Source organism: Perissodus microlepis, chromosome 7 (assembly GCF_051167445.1).
Source record: "Perissodus microlepis isolate ML-2025 ecotype Zambia chromosome 7, ASM5116744v1, whole genome shotgun sequence".
Classification (NCBI taxonomy): Eukaryota; Metazoa; Chordata; class Actinopteri; order Cichliformes; family Cichlidae; genus Perissodus; species Perissodus microlepis.
In genome coordinates this window covers 53,111,902-53,133,065 of record NC_140467.1, presented here as the reverse complement: position 1 = coordinate 53,133,065, position 21,164 = coordinate 53,111,902, and the positions used below count along the sequence as shown (strand labels likewise).

Genomic DNA, 21,164 nt, shown 5'->3' with positions numbered 1-21,164 from the left:
GTATGGTACTTTATTACCTGACAGTCGCACACTTTTTTTTTTCATTTCCATTGTGTTATTTATGGGTTTGGATTGAAGCTGCTTTGTTCGGACAGCTTTTTTTTTATTTTTATTTTTTTAAAGCATCCTGTGGTAATTTGAAGGAGCTAGCCAAACCAGCAGGATTGTGGTGACGTGCGCGCGCCGCACCTGACTCACCTTTGTGGTTTAACGAGGCGCGAGAGCACGGATAAGGAGCCTGAACCTGTGTGTGGGACCACTTTGGATTTATGTGTCTCTATTTTTCGGTGAAAACATGAGTAAAACGAAGAATAAGAGTGATAATAAGACGGAAAAGGCTTTGGCTGCGGAGAAAGAACAGTTCGGAAAACAACAGGTTAGTCACTTTGTTCCTGTGACGGATAACTTTTTGATGGCTTCTCCCCCCCTCCCCTCTGTGGATTTTAAACAGTCTTCCTTTTTGTTCACACCGTGTGCTTGACGATAACTAGTTTTAACTGTCAAATGGGTACTACCAGACAGTATCGAAATGTCAAATTCTTCACTCCTTCTGACATATTAGTGGAAAATATTGTTAAATATATCACGTGTCAAGGAAATTCACTGGTGTTATTTCTGTCATGTCTTAATCTTGAAGTTCAATCTGATGTGGCTGTGTTAACTAGTTCCTCGTGTCCTGATTGCTCTTCTTTCATTTCTTTTAGCTCCACAGCATCAGCAAAGCTGTCACCACAGCTGAAACACCACCAAAAGACAAACATGTACGCAGTATCCTTTTAACTTTTAACAGCAGGTTTCCTGCTAACCAGGCTTACTGGATATACAAAACAAATACAATTTCATATATACATCTTTATTTTTTTATAAATAGCTTATGCTGACTGGCTTATTGGGACAATGCTAACATTTGCTAAGGAAATAAAACCGAAGTCCCTGTAAGGTATTTGGGTAGGCTTCACAGGTATCAAATTAAAGAAAAGCAACTGAGATTCGGCTTTTGGGGATCCTCAGTGTATGTGCTAAATGTCACGACATTCTGGAGAGCATGTTGAGACATTTAGACATTTGAATGCATGAGTGAAAAGTTGTTGGCAATACCGGAGGGGGGAAAAAATCAGGACCTCTCCTTTTAAAAAAATTGATTATTAATTGCAAAAAGCCTTTGATCAACTTTGCTGAAAGTCTTTGTAAAGTTGTCAGTTAACATATTTTAAAGTTAACATAACATTTTCTTTAAAAAAAATTATCTGATGGAGACCCTCGACACTTTTTTTTAGTTATCAACTTTAGTTATTGCCCACCTCTGGCAAATAACAGCCTGAGAAATGTATCAGTCAATCAGTTTAGATACGTGATTTCTTGAGTTTTGAACTGTCCAACACCCTTCAACTTTTACTATACATGCAGTAATGTTTGGAATATTTCAGTGTGGGGTAAAGTGGTGAACTGACCAGCAGTTGTCCCTAGATCAAAGCCATAGCGTGTGTAAAATATCTTGACTGTATATAAACCATTGCTTTCTCTCCCCCTTTGTCTTAAGCTTATCCACTGTCACCATCTCTTTAAAAAAAACAAAAACATAATTGTGATGTTGATCTAATTGAGGAACTGAGGGATTATATCTCTTCATATGATCCGAGCGGTGTCAGTCTCTCCTTTTATGATGAAACTGCTCAGTTATGGCAATCAATGTTATGCTTGTGTTTATTGTCACTTAGAAAACCTCATGCAGTTATTGAACCGTATTAAACTCTGTCAGTATAATTTAAACAGAAAACAAAAAGAGGTGAGAGGACCAAGTGGTCGTCATGGATCTAGGAGAGTTAAGTCCTGATTGTGGTGGTGTTTTTGAACCAATTTCACATGGGCACCACCGGGCATCTACGGTGAGCAAAGGGAGCCCCAGGGCCAGTGGACTCTCAGAAGACCTGTACAGTAGCCAGAGTGACTGAAACTGATAGCCACAGAGGGGTGGAAGCACACCGCTCTGATGTGCAATTAAGCTTTCATTCTGGAATTACAATTCAGAATGAAAGATTAATAGAAAAAGTGAATGAAAACGACTAATTCCCCCCAGGATTTTTTCATAATTTTTGAAAGCCCATATCATAAATTATATTAAAATGCAATAAATCACCCAGTAAGTGGGGCCTTAATTTACAAAATGAACATATTGTATTTAGTACAATTTCAAACTCGGGACTGAGTAAATTAATGTATGGGAAAAACATTTACTGAAGTCATGATTTAAATCTTCTCAGATCAACCAGATCTTCTCAGATTTTTTATTTCAACCAGAGCAGTCACCAACCTGCCAACCAGTTAAAAAGGTTGCCTGTTGAAGGCTTTGCCACCCTGCATTCATTTTTCAGACAGTTTGACAGTCGACTGCGATAGTGTGTCCGTACTTTCTTTGAACTGTTTGTGCATCGGTACTTGGGAGTCTCCTTGACAGCTGTACAGATATCATCATGGGAACTCATAAAGAGGGTGGAGCTACGACCTTCTGGTCATATGTCTTGAACCTACCTCTATCCAGCAACTCCATTGTGAGCTGGAAGTTTTGCTATCTGGTTCACAAAATCCTCAGGGATGGACACAGAAATGTAAGTTCAGTTTTTTGCATTTTCTTCACCTTATACTCTTCCTCTCCCTCACTCCGGTTGGTGATATGTAATCTCTTGTCTCTGTTTGATGTACAGGTGGTGACGGATTCTTACAGATACTGTCGTAATGTGAAAGATATGGGCACCCTCTGGGTGAGTAGCTGCCATATTGAAGCTGCAGCTTATATTTAAACTAGAGAATACAGTTTGGAGGTTTATCTATTAAAAAGCTTTATTTTTTATATTGAGAGTTTGTAAAAAGATCTGCAGTTACATGCATCTTTGTTTCACCTTTATAAGATGTTGATTTCTAAAATATTGTCCTTTTTTTTTTTTTTTTTTTTAAATTGGTGGTTTTGTTTGTCCACATTTGGAAACATCAGTATGACTCGCATTAATATTTATTAAAATATTTGTTTTGACTGAGTTGGTTGGTGGGTTAATCTTTAATTTTAATTTTGTCATTGTCAGAGAACAATGAAATTGCGTTTGGAGCTTCCGTACAACCCATAAATACAATAATAAAGAAAATAATAAATACCCCTTAAAACCCAAGTGTAAATATTTAACCCAGTGTGACTCCAGTGCAACAAGACAATCCTTAGCAACAACATGAGAACATGACAAGTAATGTTCATAAGAAATTCAGACAAAGACCTGAGAAACATGACAAAGTACAACAATGCAACCCATTCAATATTATTGTACTGTGAGATATGATGTCAGATATGATAGTTATCTATTTAATAAATTAGTAAGGTGATTCAGTTTAAATATGATTGTTTTCTAAGCAACAAACTCTTTTTTTTTTTTTTTTTGTTCTGTTTTGTTCTGTTTTTTTTCTTTCCTGTCCAGGGAAACTTGCATGATCGATATGGGCACATTGTCGCCTTGTCTTCCAAATACCTCTGCCAAAAAATGGAATTTCATAAAAAGGTAATATTACTCATAATTTTAGTGTTACGTTGGAACAAAGGTACATTTTTGCAGCATAATCGGTGTTTTGCTGCTTTCTTGTTTCATCAAGAACTAGAAACAAAATGCTCTGTATTGCTGTTCCTACCCACATGCAGACTTACACAATCTCCTGTGTACTTAAACTGTACTTACTACTGTAAGTACAGTTTACCATATACCATAACATTTGAAAAAAGATAAAAAGCGGCTAATCCAAATGGCAGTCAGTTAAGCATGAAAAAAGGAGGAAAAACACGAGCATGTACTGTATCAGTCAAAAGTTTAGACACACTTTGCCTTCACTGCTTCTATTAGCCTTAGTTAAAGGCCTCAGATCCTAACCAAACAGAGCTTTTTTTGTGTGCCCATCATAATCCTGGAAACACTTCCAAAAGAAGTGTATTAACAGTTTTACTCTCTCATAAATAAAGGTTAAACATTTCTGGCAATTAAAGACAATTGTACAGAATTTTTAGAAAACCTTTAATTAGTACAATACAGGCTTTCTTGTCTGTAGGCAGCTAACATCCATGTACTAAAGGAAAGGGTTCCTTAATCGGTTGTTTTATTTAAGTAGCAGACCATAATATGACCTTTTTTTACAGCACAAGGTTATCCCAGGTAACCTGGAGGCCAGTGATGAGACTTTGGAGAAGGAAGCAGGAAGTGACATGAACAAAGTGTAAGTCGTCCACTTTTTTTTTTTTTTTTTTTTTTTTTAAGCACAGGTAATGTGTTTCAGTTCTGCTTGAATATTTCTTGTTAAATGTTTTATATTGTAGGCTGGATATGACACAGGAGCTGTTGGATTACCTGGATGCTGGACTCAAGATGGCTGACACTGGTTAGTCCGTTAGGAGGGTCATTATATATATATGCTATGATGACCCTATAATTTACAGTGGGGCAAAAAAGTATTTAGTCAGCCACCGATTGTGCAAGTTTCCCCACTTAAAATGATGACAGAGGTCAGTAATTTGCACCAGAGGTACACTTCAACTGTGAGAGACAGAATGTGAAAAAAAAAATCCATGAATCCACATGGTAGGATTTGTAAAGAATTTATTCGTAAATCAGGGTGGAAAATAAGTATTTGGTCACCTCAAACAAGGAAAATCTCTGGCTCTCACAGACCTGTAACGTCTTCTGTAAGAAGCTTTTCTGTCCCCCACTCGTTACCTGTATGAATGGCACCTGTTTGAACTCATCATCTGTATAAAAGACACCTGTCCACAGCCTCAAACAGTCAGACTCCAAACTCCGCCATGGCCAAGACCAAAGAGCTTTCGAAGGACACCAGGAAAAGTATTGTAGACCTGCACCAGACTGGGAAGAGTGAATCTACAATAGGCAAGCAGCTTGGTGTGAAAAAATCAACTGTGGGAGCAATCATCAGAAAATGGAAGACATACAAGACCACTGATAATCTCCCTCGATCTGGGGCTCCACGCAAGATCTCATCTCGTGGGGTCAAAATGATCATGAGAACGGTGAGCAAAGATCCCAGAACCACACGGGGGGACCTGGTGAATGACCTGCAGAGAGCTGGGACCACAGTAACAAAGGCCACCATCAGTAACACACTACAACGGCAGGGAATCAAATCCCGCAGTGCCAGACGTGTTCCGCTGCTGAAGCCAGTGCATGTCCAGGCCCGTCTGAAGTTTGCCAGAGAGCACATGGATGATACAGCAGAGGATTGGGAGAATGTCATGTGGTCAGATGAAACCAAAGTAGAACTTTTTTTGGTATAAACTCAACTCGTCGTGTTTGGAGGAAGAAGAATACTGAGTTGCATCCCAAGAACACCATACCTACTGTGAAGCATGGGGGTGGAAACATCATGCTATGGGGCTGTTTTTCTGCCAAGGGGACAGGACGACTGATCCGTGTTAAGGACAGAATGAATGGGGCCATGTATCGTGAGATTTTGAGCCAAAACCTCCTTCCATCAGTGAGAACTTTGAAGATGAAACGAGGCTGGGTCTTCCAACATGACAATGATCCAAAACACACCGCCCGGGCAACAAAGGAGTGGCTCCGTAAGAAGCATTTGAAAGTCCTGGAGTGGCCTAGCCAGTCTCCAGACCTCAACCCCATAGAAAATCTGTGGCGGGAGTTGAAAGTCCGTGTTGCTCGGCAACAGCCCCAAAACATCACTGCTCTCGAGAAGATCTGCATGGAGGAATGGGCCAAAATACCAGCTACTGTGTGTGCAAACCTGGTAAAGACCTATAGTAAACGTTTGACCTCTGTTATTGCCAACAAAGGTTATGTTACAAAGTACTGAGTTGTATTTTTGTTATTGACCAAATACTTATTTTCCACCCTGATTTACGAATAAATTCTTTACAAATCCTACCATGTGGATTCATGGATTGTTTTTTCACATTCTGTCTCTCACAGTTGAAGTGTACCTCTGGTGCAAATTACTGACCTCTGTCATCATTTTATGTGGGGGAACTTGCACAATCGGTGGCTGACTAAATACTTTTTTGCCCCACTGTATATGATACAATACTAATAACTAGTTTAGAATAAGTTGCTACTTAAACCAGGAATATTTTGATCAGTCTCTCAATACTTTCTGACATTATTTTCATTTCATTTATTTATTTATAAAGCACATTTAATAACAACAGAGAGTTGACCAAAGTGCTGTACAAAGTAATAATTAAGCAGTGACATTAACATCAACAACAGGTAAGAAAATTAAAAGGAAATTAGGATAAAAAGAATTGGTAACTCTCGTGCAGTATCGAAAGCCAAAGTGAAAAAATATGTTTTAAGATGGGATTTAAAAGAGTGACAGTTGGGGCCTTTCTAATGTGGAGAGGTAGATCGTTCCACATTTTCGGCGCCACAACCACAAACGCCGATCCCCTCTATGAACCATCCTAGACTTGTGTAAGATAAGGAGTATATGATCACTTGATCGAAGGGCTCTAGAGGGCGTGTAAAGCTGCAAAAGGTCAGACAAATAGTCTGGTGCCTGGCCATTTAGCGCTTTATAAGTCAAAAGTACGATTTTAAATTTAATTCTAAAACTCGCTGGAAGCCAATGAAGGGAAGCAAGCACCGGAGTAATATGTTGGTGTCTCTTCACACGAGTCAAAAGGAGGGCTGCAGCATTTTGTACAAGTTGTACTGCAAATGTTGTACATTACTGTAGTGTGTCGTGTTTTCTGCACCACGCCTACTGAAGATTCCTTGAAATAATACGCCGTAGTTTACCTAAAAAATAAATAGTTAGAACCAACACATTAGTGTTCATTCTGTTCTTCAAGTTAAAAACCCCTAATCAAATTCCCTAATTTGGCTTTAATGCCAAATAGTATTTCGCCAGGTGGAGGCCAACCAGGCCAAATCTACAACTCCAGCTGGGCAGTGCAGACTGATGCCACTCATACCTCTCATACAGGACTGCAGCTTTCTCTATCACTTCTGTGTGCGATTGTTGTTTAAGCTTCACAGCCGTGAGTGAAAAACAAATATTTATTTATTAAAATAAATCATGAGATGGTCAGCATTATTTAAAAAATGCCTTAAATCAATCATACCCTTTTCGTCACAGGCATTTCTCCAGATGTTCTTCTTGGACACAGAGACCGGTTCCGTGATCTGTTTATGAGGTGAATTATTTATTAGAGAAACTCACTAATCTATTTAACAGGAACAAAGTAAAATACATTTGCTGTTTAAGTGGTCGCTAAAACCTAATTTCCATTACAATGAAAAACATGTAAATAAAAATCTGAAAACGACAAAGAACAACAGTGACCTCAAAGGAAGAGGTCTGACACTGACTTATTTTTTTCTGTAGCCTCACACAGTTCTTTGACAAAGCCAGAGAAATGGAGTTCTTTAAAACTTTCATCCAGATCCCAGATCTCCCAGATGTAAGTGCCACAGATTTCTTTTTTTAACCTTTACATGCTTTGCTCCTTCTGTTTTTGTGCCTTTTGTGTATGTTAATTGTATCACTACCCCTCAGGCTCCTCCAAACTTCCTCCGAGCTGCTGCCTTGGCTGAGTACAAAAAACCAGTAGTAGTGACGCCAAACGAGGAGCATCATGAGGAGGAGGAGGATGTGGAGCCACAACCAGAGTTTAGAGAAGCTTCTCAAATACCACAGGTATGGTACATAGTTGGTCAGAGGATATGGTACTTTGAAATTCTACCAGCTTTGTGTGGTGTCAGTGCTGATATGTAGCTTTTTATCAAACCAGTACTATCTGCTCAACCAAATGAGAACACCTGATTCTTCAGTGGAGCAGAGAGAAATGGAAAATGACAGTCTGAAGAGAGAGCTAGATGTTCTGAAACCAGAATTACAGATCTTCAAGAATGAGGTAAATGGGACAAGATGACAGTGTTGGAGTGGCTGGTCACATAAAAATCTGAAAACCCTTCCTCTATGCAGTCAGCCATGGTCCTTCCATATGATGGCTAAGAGGATGCTAACTGTAGCATCCTCTGCTTTGTGATTGGTGATATTGGTACATTGTAATCATTGTGGATTCATTAGGACTTGTATATTGAAAGTCATATTGAAACATTACCAAGTTTATGTTCAAATGTCTCATTTACAGTTGGTAATTGTAAAATGTGTTTGTTTCTGTGTTGTTCACAAATTAACCAAAACAGCAAGACAAGAAGTCCTTGTCAATAATTGTAAGTTTCTTCTTCCTTCCCCAGGCTCAGAGGTGTGTAACAGAGTTAAAGGGTCAAGTGAACCGACTGGAGGCTGAGGTCGAGGAGCAGCGCACCCACAAGCAGATGGCAATGGTTGAAAACGAACACCTGCGCATGGAAGTGGAAGCTTTACGAAGCACTAATGTGGCTAACATCGGGGCACAGATTGGATTCAAAGAGGCAGATGGTGAGAGTTCAGATGTGAGCATGCAGCTGAATTAGCAATACAAAAAGAGCTAAAACTAAGTAAAAAGGTGCATCTTCTTCCTAACTACGCAGGCAGAGCTCAAGCAGCAGAGCTTCGTTTCACTCAACTTAAAGAGAGACATGCAGAGCTGGTTAGCAGCCATGCTGACCTAATGAAGAAGGTAAATTCCAGTTTCTTTTATGTTTATTTTTAACTTCCTTAGCCGCCGCCTTTTAAAAATTTAAATTAGAACGTTGAACCACATTGTTCAACTCAATTAATGATAGAGATAATTGGAGATGGTGATAGGTGAATTTTGTTACCTTCTTACAGACCCCATCCTGCTGTTTTCCTGTGTTTCTCATTTTTGTAGCAAGCTGAGGTACCTTTACCTTCTTAGTTATTATGGAATGTATTTTAATCATGTGCAGAATACAGAAACGGTGAAGATTATGTCAAGCACCAAACAAGAGCATGATGATTTGCAGAGGGCTAAATATCAGCTAGAAACTGAGCTGGAAAATCTACGACGGGAGAAAAGCAATGTGGTAAGACCTGCATCAGACATAGTTTTGTGTTGATGAACAAAAGCTGTTGTCACTATTGATCTTTTCTTTCTTTCTTTTTCTTTTTTTTTTCCGTCCTGATCAGATGAATCAGCAGCAGATGGAGGTGGACCGCCTGAACCAAGAACTGCTGGAGCAAAGAGCAGAGCTTGCCACCTTGCGCAGTACTCTGGAGAGTAAAGAGAAGGTAAGACTGTAATATGACCACAGATTTCATGGCAGAACACATCTATTTTTGGACTTTCGGGAAAACCCTTGTTGTTCTTTCAGCTGCTCCTTTCAGGGGTTGCCAGAGCTGGCCATCTGCCTCCATCTCAACCTGTTCCAAGCATCCTTCTCTGACACACCAACCCTCTGCATGTCCTCCTTCACTACATCCACGAATCCTTCGCAGTGGTCTTTCCTCTTTTCCTCCTGCCTGGCAGCTCTAAAGTTAACAACCTTTCTCCAGTATAGCTTCTAGCCCTCCTTTGCATATATCCAAACCATCTCAGCCTTGCCTCCCTAACTTTGTCTTCATAATGGTCGACCTCAATGTACTCATTTCTCTGATAAAGTAATTGTAATCCTGTCCGTCCTCTTTACCCTTAATGAAAAACGTAACATCTTTAACTTTTCTACCTCTAGCTTGTCCTCCTGACTTTTGCTATCCTGCTGTCACTAATTGTCCCTGACATTTGTCTCCACCCTGCCTGCAGTCTCTTCTTCCCCTCTCTTGTGCTTGTCTGTTTATGTGAATTGTTGACCCCAGTTATAAAAAATTCATCTACCATCACTATTGCTCCTTGCAGCTTCACCTTTACTCCTGCTTGACCTCATCTGTTAACCTGTCCATCACCATTGCAAACAATAAGGGGCTAATCCCTCATGTAGTCTTGCCTCCATCTTGAACCCATCTTTAACATCTACCACACACCTAACTACTGTCTGTCTTCACATATACCATATCCCATCCTCACATACTTCTCAGACTCAGTACCTGGGATAGTCTCTAGAGTGTTGAAAGCATCTTGGTGCCTGATAACGAATGCCAAAAACACATTGGGCATTGAGTTCTCATATGAGTATGAGTTCTCAAGATGTCTTTGTGTTTCTTTAGGAGGGATCTCAGGTGAGCAGCAGTTTGACAGCTCTGCAGGCTGAGCGGGAAGTGCTGCTACGCTCTGCAAGAGAAAAAGATGCAGAGCTTACCACTCTGAGACAACAGGCACAACTACAGCAGAGCTCCCTGGACTTGGAGAGAGACAGGACCAACCGAGAGCTGGAGGATCTGAGAGCTCAGCTACAGCAGCAGGTCTGAAGCACGCATCACTAAAAGGTCCAGAGTGAAATACAACATTGTCTTTCACAGGGCTAATGATATTAATATATCAATAATGTATTAGCTCAGGAATAGACTGCCAACCTATCCAGGGTTTATCCCTCCTCTTGCCCTGTGACAGCTAGGTTAGGTACCCAACCACAACACTGAATTGAATAAGTAGCAGAGGATGAATGGAAAGATTTCGTCTTCAGGCATTGCAAAAAATGTCCACACTTTGGTATTTTGATATCTGTAACGCTTTGCTTATGTGTTTTCTCTGTATTATTGTAGGGTCTTTACATTACAGTTCAAAGCACTATGCAACTTTTATTGTGATTTGGTGCTATATAAATACAATAAAATTGAATTGGCTCAGTAGCTTTGTTTAAGACATGTTCAAATATCAATTCAGTTTTAACCTCTTTATGTTAAACTACATTATAAAATCATACTTACTATTTAGAGCTATAAATATCCAGGTATCAAGCCATGTTAGTGATCTTTAAATGAACTTTCCAAACTGGTTGAGTGCTCCATTAACTTGGCATGACAGTCCTGTAACACTGTCAGACTTTTAAAGCTAAGATTAAAAGCCTCAGAACCAGATTTCTATACCACATATTGTCTCCCTCCTAAAGCCTCTGTACAACATCTGTAACACTGCGTATAAAAGGACTGCCTGACCTTTGTCATGATATTGGTTGTTCAGCCTTGAACCACTTAGGCCCATCTTTCTTTTTACTTCCTTATCAAACACAGCTCTGTCTTGTGTTTACTTTTATTTATTTACCTGATTGATGATTGTGTTTTTCTTTGCTGTACTGGAAGCATTTATAATTGCCACAAAAGTGCCCCTAACTTTGTTGTATAATAGAATTCTGTCTGCTTTTGTGTGTCTTCTGTGTTTCCTGTAGCTTGCCATAAATGCAGCGCAGAAGTTGGAAATTGACAGGCTCAAGCGAGATTTGGAATCCACACGAGCAGAACTGACACAAGCAAACAACATCCTGCAAAGCAAAGAAATGGTCAGAACATTTGGATCAAAACTTGTGGATGCTGTAAACGTATTTTCTAGCATCTACAAGCCTTGAAGATTATAAGATAAGACTTATTTGTAAATGAAAAACGTTTTTAAAATCTGTTTCTCAGAGTGGTACCCAGCTAAACAACACACTGGCAGGGCTGCAGGTGGAAAAGGAGGGGTTGCTGCGTATGATGCGGGAACAGGAGGCTGAGCTGAAAACCCTCAGACAACAAACTCATCTTCAACAGTCCTCCCTAGAGCAGGAGAGGCAGAGGAGCAGCATGGAACTGGGAGGTTTACATGCCCAGTTACAGCAACAGGTCCAGTTTTCTGTTTGTCACTCTATTTGAAGACTTTATAACTGACTAATTATTAACTTCGTGTGTATGTGTGTGATAAATCAGGCTTCTCGTGAAAGCCAGCTAGCCCAGAAGCTGCAGGAGGAGCAGTTTTGTCTGCTACAGTGTGCAGTGGTGGAAGCTGAGGGCATCATACTGGACGCTGTGGCCAAACTGGATGACCCTATACATGTCCGCTGCATCAGCTCTCCTGGTAAAATCACTATTATTTTCCCTCCTCAAAGAAAATCCCTTTAAACAGAGTTTTTAAAAAGTATTTTAAGGACGGAAGCTTTTATTTATTTGCATTCAGTTGCCCATGTGTTCGAAAAGTGTGCAGTACTTTATGTAACCAAAGAAAAGCCATAGAACAGGCATTTTAATACAAAAACAAAACAAAAAACTGAATAAAATCAGCAAACCTCTATTCTAAGACGTTAATAAATATTGACATTGGTTCATCTGTTTCATATTCTAATGAGGAAACACACGAAGAAAGTAAAGACATGGCTGATGCCTTTTAAATTTCAGAGATGACTGAAGTTCTTCATATAACTCACACTGCATTCAATAGCAACAGCAATCTTCAACACAGATTTTAATGGAGGCAAAAGCAGATGCACATTATGATATGGAAAGACATGGCAAAAAAAAAACCCTCCACTGAAAATAAAGATTCAGTCTACACACACATTTAAGGATTCATCATTATGGAAAACTATAAGTTGTTACTTCAGGACTGCTACACAAAACTTTATACAATAAATTAACATGGTAACCAAAAATCTTTAATCCTCAGACCTTAACTTGCCATTTTGCGTTTCCATACTGTTTGTTTTTGATCAGTTCTTTGTGTTTGACAGATTATTTGGTGAACCGAGCGGAAATCACCCTGAATTCTATTGACAAAATGCAGCAGAGCCACTTGGCCTATCTGGGAAACAGTAATGGTACGTTGGGAATTGTGGGTGTGTTCAGTTCAAGTCAGGTACATCAACTGATTAGTTTGTTTAATCCTTCCCTGTTCTGTCTAGATGCCAGTGGTTTGCTAAGAGCAGTCACACAGTTTTCCCACCTTGCTGCTGACACAATTGTTAACGGATCGGCAACATCTCACTCAGCCCCTGTCGACCAGGCGAACTGTAAGAAACGTACATAGTTGTTGTAACTGTTGTAACACTTGCTAAATATTTTCTACACAGAAAGTTGAATGCTGTGTGTTGGACTCATACAGATCTGACTGACAGCTGTCGGGACTGTGCCAATCACTGCCTTCAGTTCTTGAAGGATTTGAAGATTCAGGCGAGTTTACAGCGAGCAGACCCGTCTGCAATACGCTATATTGTTCAACGCATCCTCGCTGTAGGACAGGTGGGACTGAATTTATATTTAACCAATTAACAAGACAGTATTGTGTGTATGTATGAGTGTGAGAGAGAGAAATTGTCAAGTGTGTATGCGTAAAATTGAAAATGAGGGTGGGTGAGCAGTGAACCGCTCCCTCCATGACCATGTTTCCATGTTATTGAGATAATGGCAAGAAAAGTGCCAACTTTTTTGCAGGTTTCCAAAGATCCTGAACTTGACCTCTCAATACTCGCTACTGAAACTCATGTTTGCTGTAACTGTGTGACTCTTGTTTAGGATTTGCGTCCGAAAGGGCATGATGTGCTAAAAGAAGAACTAGGAAGCATGGTGGACAAAGAGATGCTCGCCACATCTACTGCCATTGAAGAGGCTGTCTTGCGAATGGATGTAAGGACAACCATCAGATAATTTATAAAATATATATAAGATCTTTTTGATATATCAAAAATAAGCATTCTCTACTATGACCTGTCTACGCAAAGCTACTATTCTCTGAATTATATTTCTATCATTTATCTGACATAGACATCTGTTCTTTGTTTTTTGTTTTTTTCATAGGAAATACTGAGTCAGGCAAAGAAAGACAATACTGGTGTCAAACTGGAGGTCAATCAGAAGTAAGAAAAATCCTAAAGAATCATCATAAAATTATTTATTTCTGTGGTGGTTATTTTCCTCCTCTCTTACTTACAATGTTTGCTTCATCACAGTATCCTGGGATCCTGCTCAGACCTGATGAAGGTAAGAAAGTGGGCAATATTCAAATAATTTTGTGAACTTTAGTTAACTCTTGTTTCCTGTATTTACTGTGGTGCCCTCTTCTCTCCAGGCTGTTCACATGCTGGTGACTGCTGCTACTGACCTACAGAAAGACATTGTGGAAGGAGGAAGGGTAAGTTGATGCCACCCTAAAGATGAAATTGCAGGACAAGCTCAGATATTCTGTCTTTTTATTCATCAAACACGATGCAGAATGGAAAAAATCATGATTATCAAGAACCTTATTCTTCTTCACATTAACATGTAAGTGTGTGTATGTGTGTGTGTGAGAGAGGAGCTTACAGAGGGGCTTGGTGACATGTATGAAGGTGTGTGTGTGTCAGTCCAGTCACTGAGTGTTCAACAGTCTGATGGCTTGGGGGAAGAAACTGTTTCGCAGTCTGGCAGTGAGGCCCTGAATGTTCTGGTACCACTTGCCAAAAGGCAGCAGAGTATGTGTGTGTGTGAGGGGTGCGTGGGGTCTTCCACAATGCTGAGTGGGTGCGAATAGTGTCTGTGATGGAGGGAAGAGAGGCTCCAATTATCTTCTCCAGTGTGATACCATTTGAACAAATCTTTGAACAACTAACAGTCTTACCTATAAATTTCAATATACCCAGTGTTTTAGCATTTTGCTAAATTTTGGCAATGAGCAAGAAGCAGTGTTTTATCGAGTGCCCCATTTGTTCCATTTGTGCTGTCAGGGTGCAGCAACTATTACTGAATTCTATGCCAAAAACTCTCGCTGGACCGAAGGACTCATCTCTGCTTCCAAAGCTGTGGGCTGGGGGGCCACACAGCTGCTGTAAGTTCAGAAATTTATCAAAACCCACTTACTGATTGATATTCTGAACAATACAATTTGTAAATAATAAAAAAAAAACTGTAAATGGATGGTTTACTTTCATGTTTAGGGACTCAGCTGACCGGGTTGTGGGTGAAAAAGGCACATATGAGGAGCTCATCGCCTGTTCACATGAGATTGCTGCAAGCACTGCTCAGCTAGTTGCTGCTTCCAAGGTACAAACTCATGTCAGACATATTCGTGTTGGTTTGTTAGGTATCAACATACAAAGTCATGTTCAGGCTCTCGAATCTTGAAGAAATGTGGAATAAAAAAAAAAAAGTACCAGCACTCCTCTGTTAAATTAACAATACTGTGAAAACGTATTTGCCCTCTGCCTGATTTCTTGTGTTTTTGCATATTTTCACAATTACATGTTTCAGTTTATCAAACAAATGTTAATATTGGCTAAAGATAAACCAAGTAAATACAAAATCCAGTTTTAAATAATGATTTTTTTATTAAGGGGGGAAAAAACTACCAAAATCCAGCTGGAAAAAGTCATTTAAGCCTAATGTGTGTGAAGGTCATCCAGGAGGAGTATATGCTGCAGAACTTATAAGGCTGGTATCAGAGGCATTCCCTAACACTGGTTAGCCAGCAATGTAACTCCTTGTTGCTGGTTTCTATCTACTGCTTCAAGCTCTGGAAGTTGCATGTGAGTGGGAATGTGCACAGGAAGCTTTAACACTTAATCCCTCACCTGCAACCACATCTTATGCTTGTACTCCTACCACAGAAATTAAACATTCTCAGCTATGGTGTCTATCAAACATGAACAGTCTCACTCATATTCATCTGTTGGACCAATTTATGCTATAAAGCATCTAGTCACATAAACCCAAGTGTCTGCTAACACCAGGCCATCGTACTCTAAGAAAAGCATCTGGACTTCGTTTCACCTACTGTCCGAGAAGCTTCATAAGTTCTAAGAGCAGTTGGTGGAGTCCCTGATTTTAAGCCCTATAGGAGTGTCCCCAAGAGGGTCACAGACCCCCTGTTGATCCTCTACCTAATCACATGAGCCAATGAGTGAAAATGGGTGTGGGTCGCAATCAGCCAAGGTTTTAGGTTAATTGGAGCGATTCTGGCTCAAGAGTTGGCAGTTGCTCTTTTAATCGGAAGGTTGTCGGTTCCAGCCCCGGTTCGGACAGTCTCGGTCGTTGTGTCCTTGGGCAAGACACTTCACCTACCGCCTACTGGTGATGGCCAGAGGGGCCGATGGCGCGATATGGCAGCCTCGCTTCTGCCAGTCTGCCCCAGGGCAGCTGTGGCTACAACTGTAGCTTGCCTCCACCAGTGTGTGAATGTGAGAGTGAATGAATAGTGGAATTGTAAAGCGCTTTGAGGGTTAAGCGCTATATAAATGCAGTCCATTATTAATCCACTGTGAAACCTAGTCCCAACCAACTATTGATTTACTGAGATCAAATGGATCAAAGGAGCTGGTTCCACAGAAGAGGGGCCTGAAAGCTGAAGGATTTACCTCCCCCTTCTACTTTTAAATATCCAAGGAACCACAGGAATACCAGCAGTCTGAGAGTGAAGCTCTCAATCTGGATTTTAACAGGGAGCCAATGAAGAGAAGCCAAAATGGCAGATATGTTTCCTCTTTCTAGTCCCTGTCAGTTTTCTCTTTTCTGGGTCAACTGAAGGCTTTCCTGGGAGTTTTTAGAACAACCTGATAAATAATGAATTACAGTAGTCCAACCTGAAAGTAATAAATGCATGAACTTGAACTTCTACATATTTGTTTAATATGCATTTTGAAGGATATATCCAGGTCAAAAATGACTCCAAGAACAATCTAGATAGACACCATGTTTCTAAGATGTTTTTATAGAGCAGAGTACAGTTCAGTTATATATGAATTAGCCTCTTCAATATTAGAAAAACTTCTCAGTATTTTCAACTTGAATTGTTGCATACATGTCATGTCAAAGTAGGTGAGGTAAACATGGCCGTGGATAAAATAATGAATTTATTGATACTGATATAACATATTTGTGGACTAAGTTACTAGCTGTTACTATCAAACTTAATATAATAATAATAATAATTAAGGATTTTTTCTTTTGTCTGAATTTTGGCACCACCTGCATCACAGTCAAAGTACTGATAACCTATATTTGGTCTGTACCTGGACAAGATTGAGGCTATCCAGTTTTGTTTTTCGTTTTTTTTTTTTTTTTTTTTTTTTTTTTTAACAAACAACAAAAGTGAGCTGGATCATATGATCCACTGAAGGAGAAACATGGATTATCAGAATTTAAATACAACAGAGTTCCTTTGGCATGATTGTAAACATGATGTTCACGCACAAAAACTCTCCAGTGTGGCTAAAACAAGAGGAGTGAGCTAAAATGCCTCCACGGAAATGTAGTTTAAACTACCAGGTGAACAAACACTCGACAACAAACACGTTACTATATTTATCAAAGGGCAAAAAGAATTGGACATGTATCAGCAATAAACTGTTGTCAGTGCAAGTTAAAGCAGCTGATAGTGGCATACATATATGCCAAATGGGCTCCAAATGCCAATCGACAACACAGTGTCATTAAGCACAATGTTAGAAACATAGAACATAAAGGTGATAAACGAATATGTGCAATGCTCTACATTCAAGGGAAAGAACATCATACCAAGCATGAAAAGAAAGGAAAAAAGTATCTGCTGATCCACAGCATTCCTTGGTGTTCCACCCTTTATTCATTCATATATCTCTCTGGTTTTAGAAAATTTCTTAACAAAAGAGATCTATTAAAGGCTATTTTAAGTTACTAGGTTAAATATGCCAATGTTTAGTAAAAGTTCTTTTTACACCTTCAGATGAATGTTTGGGGGTCAATAGGTCACTCTTCACTACATCTTTAACTCTGTCCAAAACATCCTCAAGTACCTTATAGCTACAGGTTTTCTCTGAAATTATTATACACACAGATGCGTTCCTCAAAATTGTCATTACTGAGCGTTCTTCTCAATCTTTATAGCTGAATGAACAGAAAGCAGTTTTTGCATTATGGTGAAGCTACTAAAATGCAGAATTGCCTTTCTATCTGTTTTCTATAAATACAAATATGAAGTGGTTTGTTTGATGTTTTTTTGGGGGTTTTTTTTTTCCCAAGCTAGTACACAAAGGAATGAAACAGATTCACTACTGTCCCGTGAAAATTGCACAGTTGCGCATTGATGATTGTTGCTTTGCTACATTTTGGAAGGAATTTAATTCTTCTTAGCCTTTTTGCTTTTATGTGACAGTGGAAGTTGCCAGTTACTTTCCAAATTTGATTTCTCAATGAAACCAAAAGACATGTTTTTTTATGAAGTGAAGTTTCCCTTTTATGCATACAGCTCTGTGACTTTGTGTAAGTACTTAGAACCACCTCAGCCAGCATGGTCACCCAGTTACATCCTTTGAAATGTGCCTGCTCTGTGCCCATACATGCACCACATAGTGAAAAACTGTCCTTATGGAAAACAAACTTAAGTACTGCTATTCATTCCAGGTAAAAGCTGACCGCAACAACAAGAAGCTGAATACGCTGCAGCAGGCCTCAAGGCATGTAAATGACATGGCTGCTGTGGTCGTCACCTCCACCAAACATGGGCAGCAGCAGATCTCTGACCACGGTGAGAGGAGAAGCTCATATTGCAAGCAAATAGTTGATGCTTCACATTTTTAGTAACCCTTTATAATAACAGCATAGTTTTGGCTAAAAATGGCAGCATACATGTAAGCAAACAATAAATCTATACAACTTGGTGAGTGTAAGTTTAACACTTACTTTAGCCCTTTTTTTGGCCTCTTATTTCTGACACTTTCTGTTGCTTAATACTTAACTGTGTTAAACAGCGAGCCAACCTGTCTACCACTGAGCATAGCTGAGCTAGCCTACAGCTTTAAGGCTTGTGAGGGTTTTTTGTTCATCTATCTCATTAATCAGTTTGATCAGCAGCAGTTTAGCATAAAATCAACCAGACTAATCAAAATGTTTAAATGCTTAAAGTAACCATGAAATTGGCTGATTATTCTGTGATTCACCTCTTGCATGATGCAGCTTTGACACTCGAACTGATATTGTTGCCTTTACAGGCTTGATGGACTTCTCCGGCATGTCTCTGATCAAGCTTAAAAAAGAAGAAATGGAAGCTCAGGTCAGACTAACATGTCTCTGAATGGATTGTTTAATTGTTTGTCCTTATGTGCAACTTGCTTGTTGTTCTGGATCATGTATAAGACAAGTTAAGCCACCTTTTAAAGAAACAGTATTGTGACTATGTGAAATCAATGTAGTTAAAAACATGCAATGACAGTTTTGGATCTTAGACTGGATCTTAACTGACTGGGTCATTGGGTTTTTAGACGTCTGGAAGCCATTGCCAGATCTTGTGCTCTTTGAATCTTTCAGGTTAAGGTGCTGCAGCTGGAGAGCCAGCTGGAACAGGAGCGAGTACGCTTGGGGGAACTGAGGAAGAGGCACTACGAGATTGGTGTGTCAGGGGATGGAGTTGATAGCTTCCCACCACCACCACCACCTACTCTGCTTGACTCCACTGCAGTGCCCCAATCCTTTGCACAGACACAACCTTATTCAAACACTCCAGGTTTTTCACAGTCAAATCCCTTTGCACCGAATCAAACACAGTCCTCCTCTCTGCCACAGTCTTACACGCCTTCTCAAACCTACACGCCTTCTCAAACCTACACGCCTTCTCAAACCTACACGCCTTCTCAAACCTACACGCCTTCTCAAACCTACACGCCTTCTCAAACCTACACGCCTTACCAGCCCTATATCCCACCTCAGCCTTTCACACAATCTCAGCCCTACACTCCAAACCAAAGTAACTTAAATCCTCACTCTTATTCATTGTCACAACCCTCACAACCCACATCCAGTCCTGCTCAGCCTAAACAGACCCAGGCTGCCTCACATAACAGCACAGAGCAACACACCAAACTAAGCCTAAAAAAACCAAATATCTTTACCAAATCTGGGAACTTGCTGAAGAATGCGGTGAGTGCTTCTCTTGCTAGTTTTATAATCATCTTATCCCAAGGATATTTGGAGTAGGTGGTGTTTACATGAGTCCTGTTTTTCTTCTATTGGCAGTTCAAACGGGGTGAACATGGAACAGGAGAATCTTGAAGCTGACTGAAGAAGAATCTGACTTAAAGATTTAAGCTAATCACTCACTAGAGGAAAAAAATATGCTTTCATATTTTGGAAACACTGACTTTTGCCTCTACATGTATCACTTGTTAAGGCTCCTGAAAATGTTATGTTAGAGGAATTTCAAATCAACATTTCTTTGTGCTCTAAATTTGGAAATTAAATGTTAATATTTGAATTATAACACTGATGGCTATATTAAAGATGAGATAATTGTCTGAAATAAAGTTGTATTGTTCAGTTTTCTTTAGGTTTTCTATTCACAATATTTTAACCATTTTGTGATTGGATCACATTAACGACAACAGCACTGGATGAGTGTCAGACATTAACAACCTTCAAAAATGTAACTCCTTGTTGCTGGTTTTCATCTACAGCTTCAAGCTTTGGAAGTTGTATTGAAAGTGGGAATGTGCACAGGAAGCTTTAACACTTAATCCCTCACCTGCAACCACATCTTATGCTTGTACTCCTACCACAGAAATTAAACATTCTCAGCTATGGTGTCTATCAAACATGACCAGTCTCACTCATATTCATCTTTTGGACCAATTTATGCTATAAAGCAGAAAGTCGCCTAGTCACCTAAACCCCTCCTACCAAGGAAAAGAGTGGTAGCAGATGCTGAGGGCCAAGTGTCTGCTGCCACTGATACTAAGGCGCACCAACAGGTGCTGCCACCTGCTTATGAACTCCCAAATGCTATGTGAATGCTGTTGTTGAGAACACTGCCAAAATCTGTTTAGATAGTCAGACATATTAACTTACTCAAGCTCAACAGTAATAAAATGGCTCTTGGTTGCAGCTCCCATGGCCCTAATCTGGAAGACTATTCATTGATGTAGACGGTTGCACCATCTGGCTATGCCCAGAAATTTGCCACCTGGGTGTCGTTCTGGACTCAACGCTTTCTGTCTAGATGCATATCAAATGTGTCGCCAAAGCAGTACGTTCCCACCCAATGAACATCTCTTGACTTTAGCCACCCTCCCTCACTCTGTAAAAGAGACCCTTATCTCGTTTTTGCTGGCCTTGGATGTTGGGGTGCTCCGGGATGTGGTTACAGTAGGCCCACCTATTCCCACTGCATGGCAGGGTAGTATGGGGAATTGAGGTACCTACTGAGCCAGTTGGAGCCTACTCTCTTTTCTCGCCTTCTCAATTTTTACATCCCAGCATCCACCCTCTGTTCATACACACATCAATATGGATGGATGTGTATTTTTGTGCATTGTTGTGTTTGTATGTCTGGTTTGTGTGGCCAGTATATGTCTATATGTCTGGGGTTGCTATGCCTCAACTTCAGTACAACATAGTCATAGAGGATGAAGGGTTGCCCC

At 39.9% G+C, this 21,164-nt stretch overlaps 1 protein-coding gene across 1 annotated transcript; it reads left to right on the top strand.

The window, feature by feature from the left end:
- The first annotated feature begins 71 nt into the window (after positions 1–71).
- On the top strand, positions 72–20,381 carry hip1ra (huntingtin interacting protein 1 related a). Its single transcript, XM_084935921.1, has 33 exons — positions 72–376; positions 705–768; positions 2,464–2,606; positions 2,703–2,759; positions 3,462–3,542; positions 4,169–4,245; positions 4,346–4,407; positions 6,899–7,039; positions 7,138–7,195; positions 7,387–7,462; positions 7,558–7,698; positions 7,793–7,915; positions 8,262–8,445; positions 8,538–8,626; positions 8,877–8,993; positions 9,097–9,198; positions 10,111–10,305; positions 11,229–11,339; positions 11,464–11,658; positions 11,743–11,890; positions 12,540–12,626; positions 12,711–12,818; positions 12,911–13,047; positions 13,321–13,431; positions 13,603–13,661; positions 13,755–13,785; positions 13,874–13,936; positions 14,508–14,608; positions 14,718–14,823; positions 18,157–18,280; positions 18,744–18,805; positions 19,060–19,668; positions 19,765–20,381. Exons 1-33 carry the CDS (start codon positions 296–298, stop codon positions 19,798–19,800), a joined length of 3,879 nt encoding a protein of 1,292 aa, XP_084792047.1. The 5' UTR covers positions 72–295; the 3' UTR covers positions 19,801–20,381.
- The last annotated feature ends 783 nt before the right edge of the window (positions 20,382–21,164 follow it).

Bases quoted from the DNA above. Each gene is read 5' to 3' on its own strand.
- hip1ra (XM_084935921.1), top strand. From the start codon at position 296: ATGAGTAAAACGAAGAATAAGAGTGATAATAAGACGGAAAAGGCTTTG. The intron at 8,994-9,096 runs GTAAGACCTGCA...CGTCCTGATCAG, and splicing joins GACGGGAGAAAAGCAATGTG to ATGAATCAGCAGCAGATGGA. The intron at 13,048-13,320 runs GTGGGACTGAAT...ACTCTTGTTTAG, and splicing joins GCATCCTCGCTGTAGGACAG to GATTTGCGTCCGAAAGGGCA.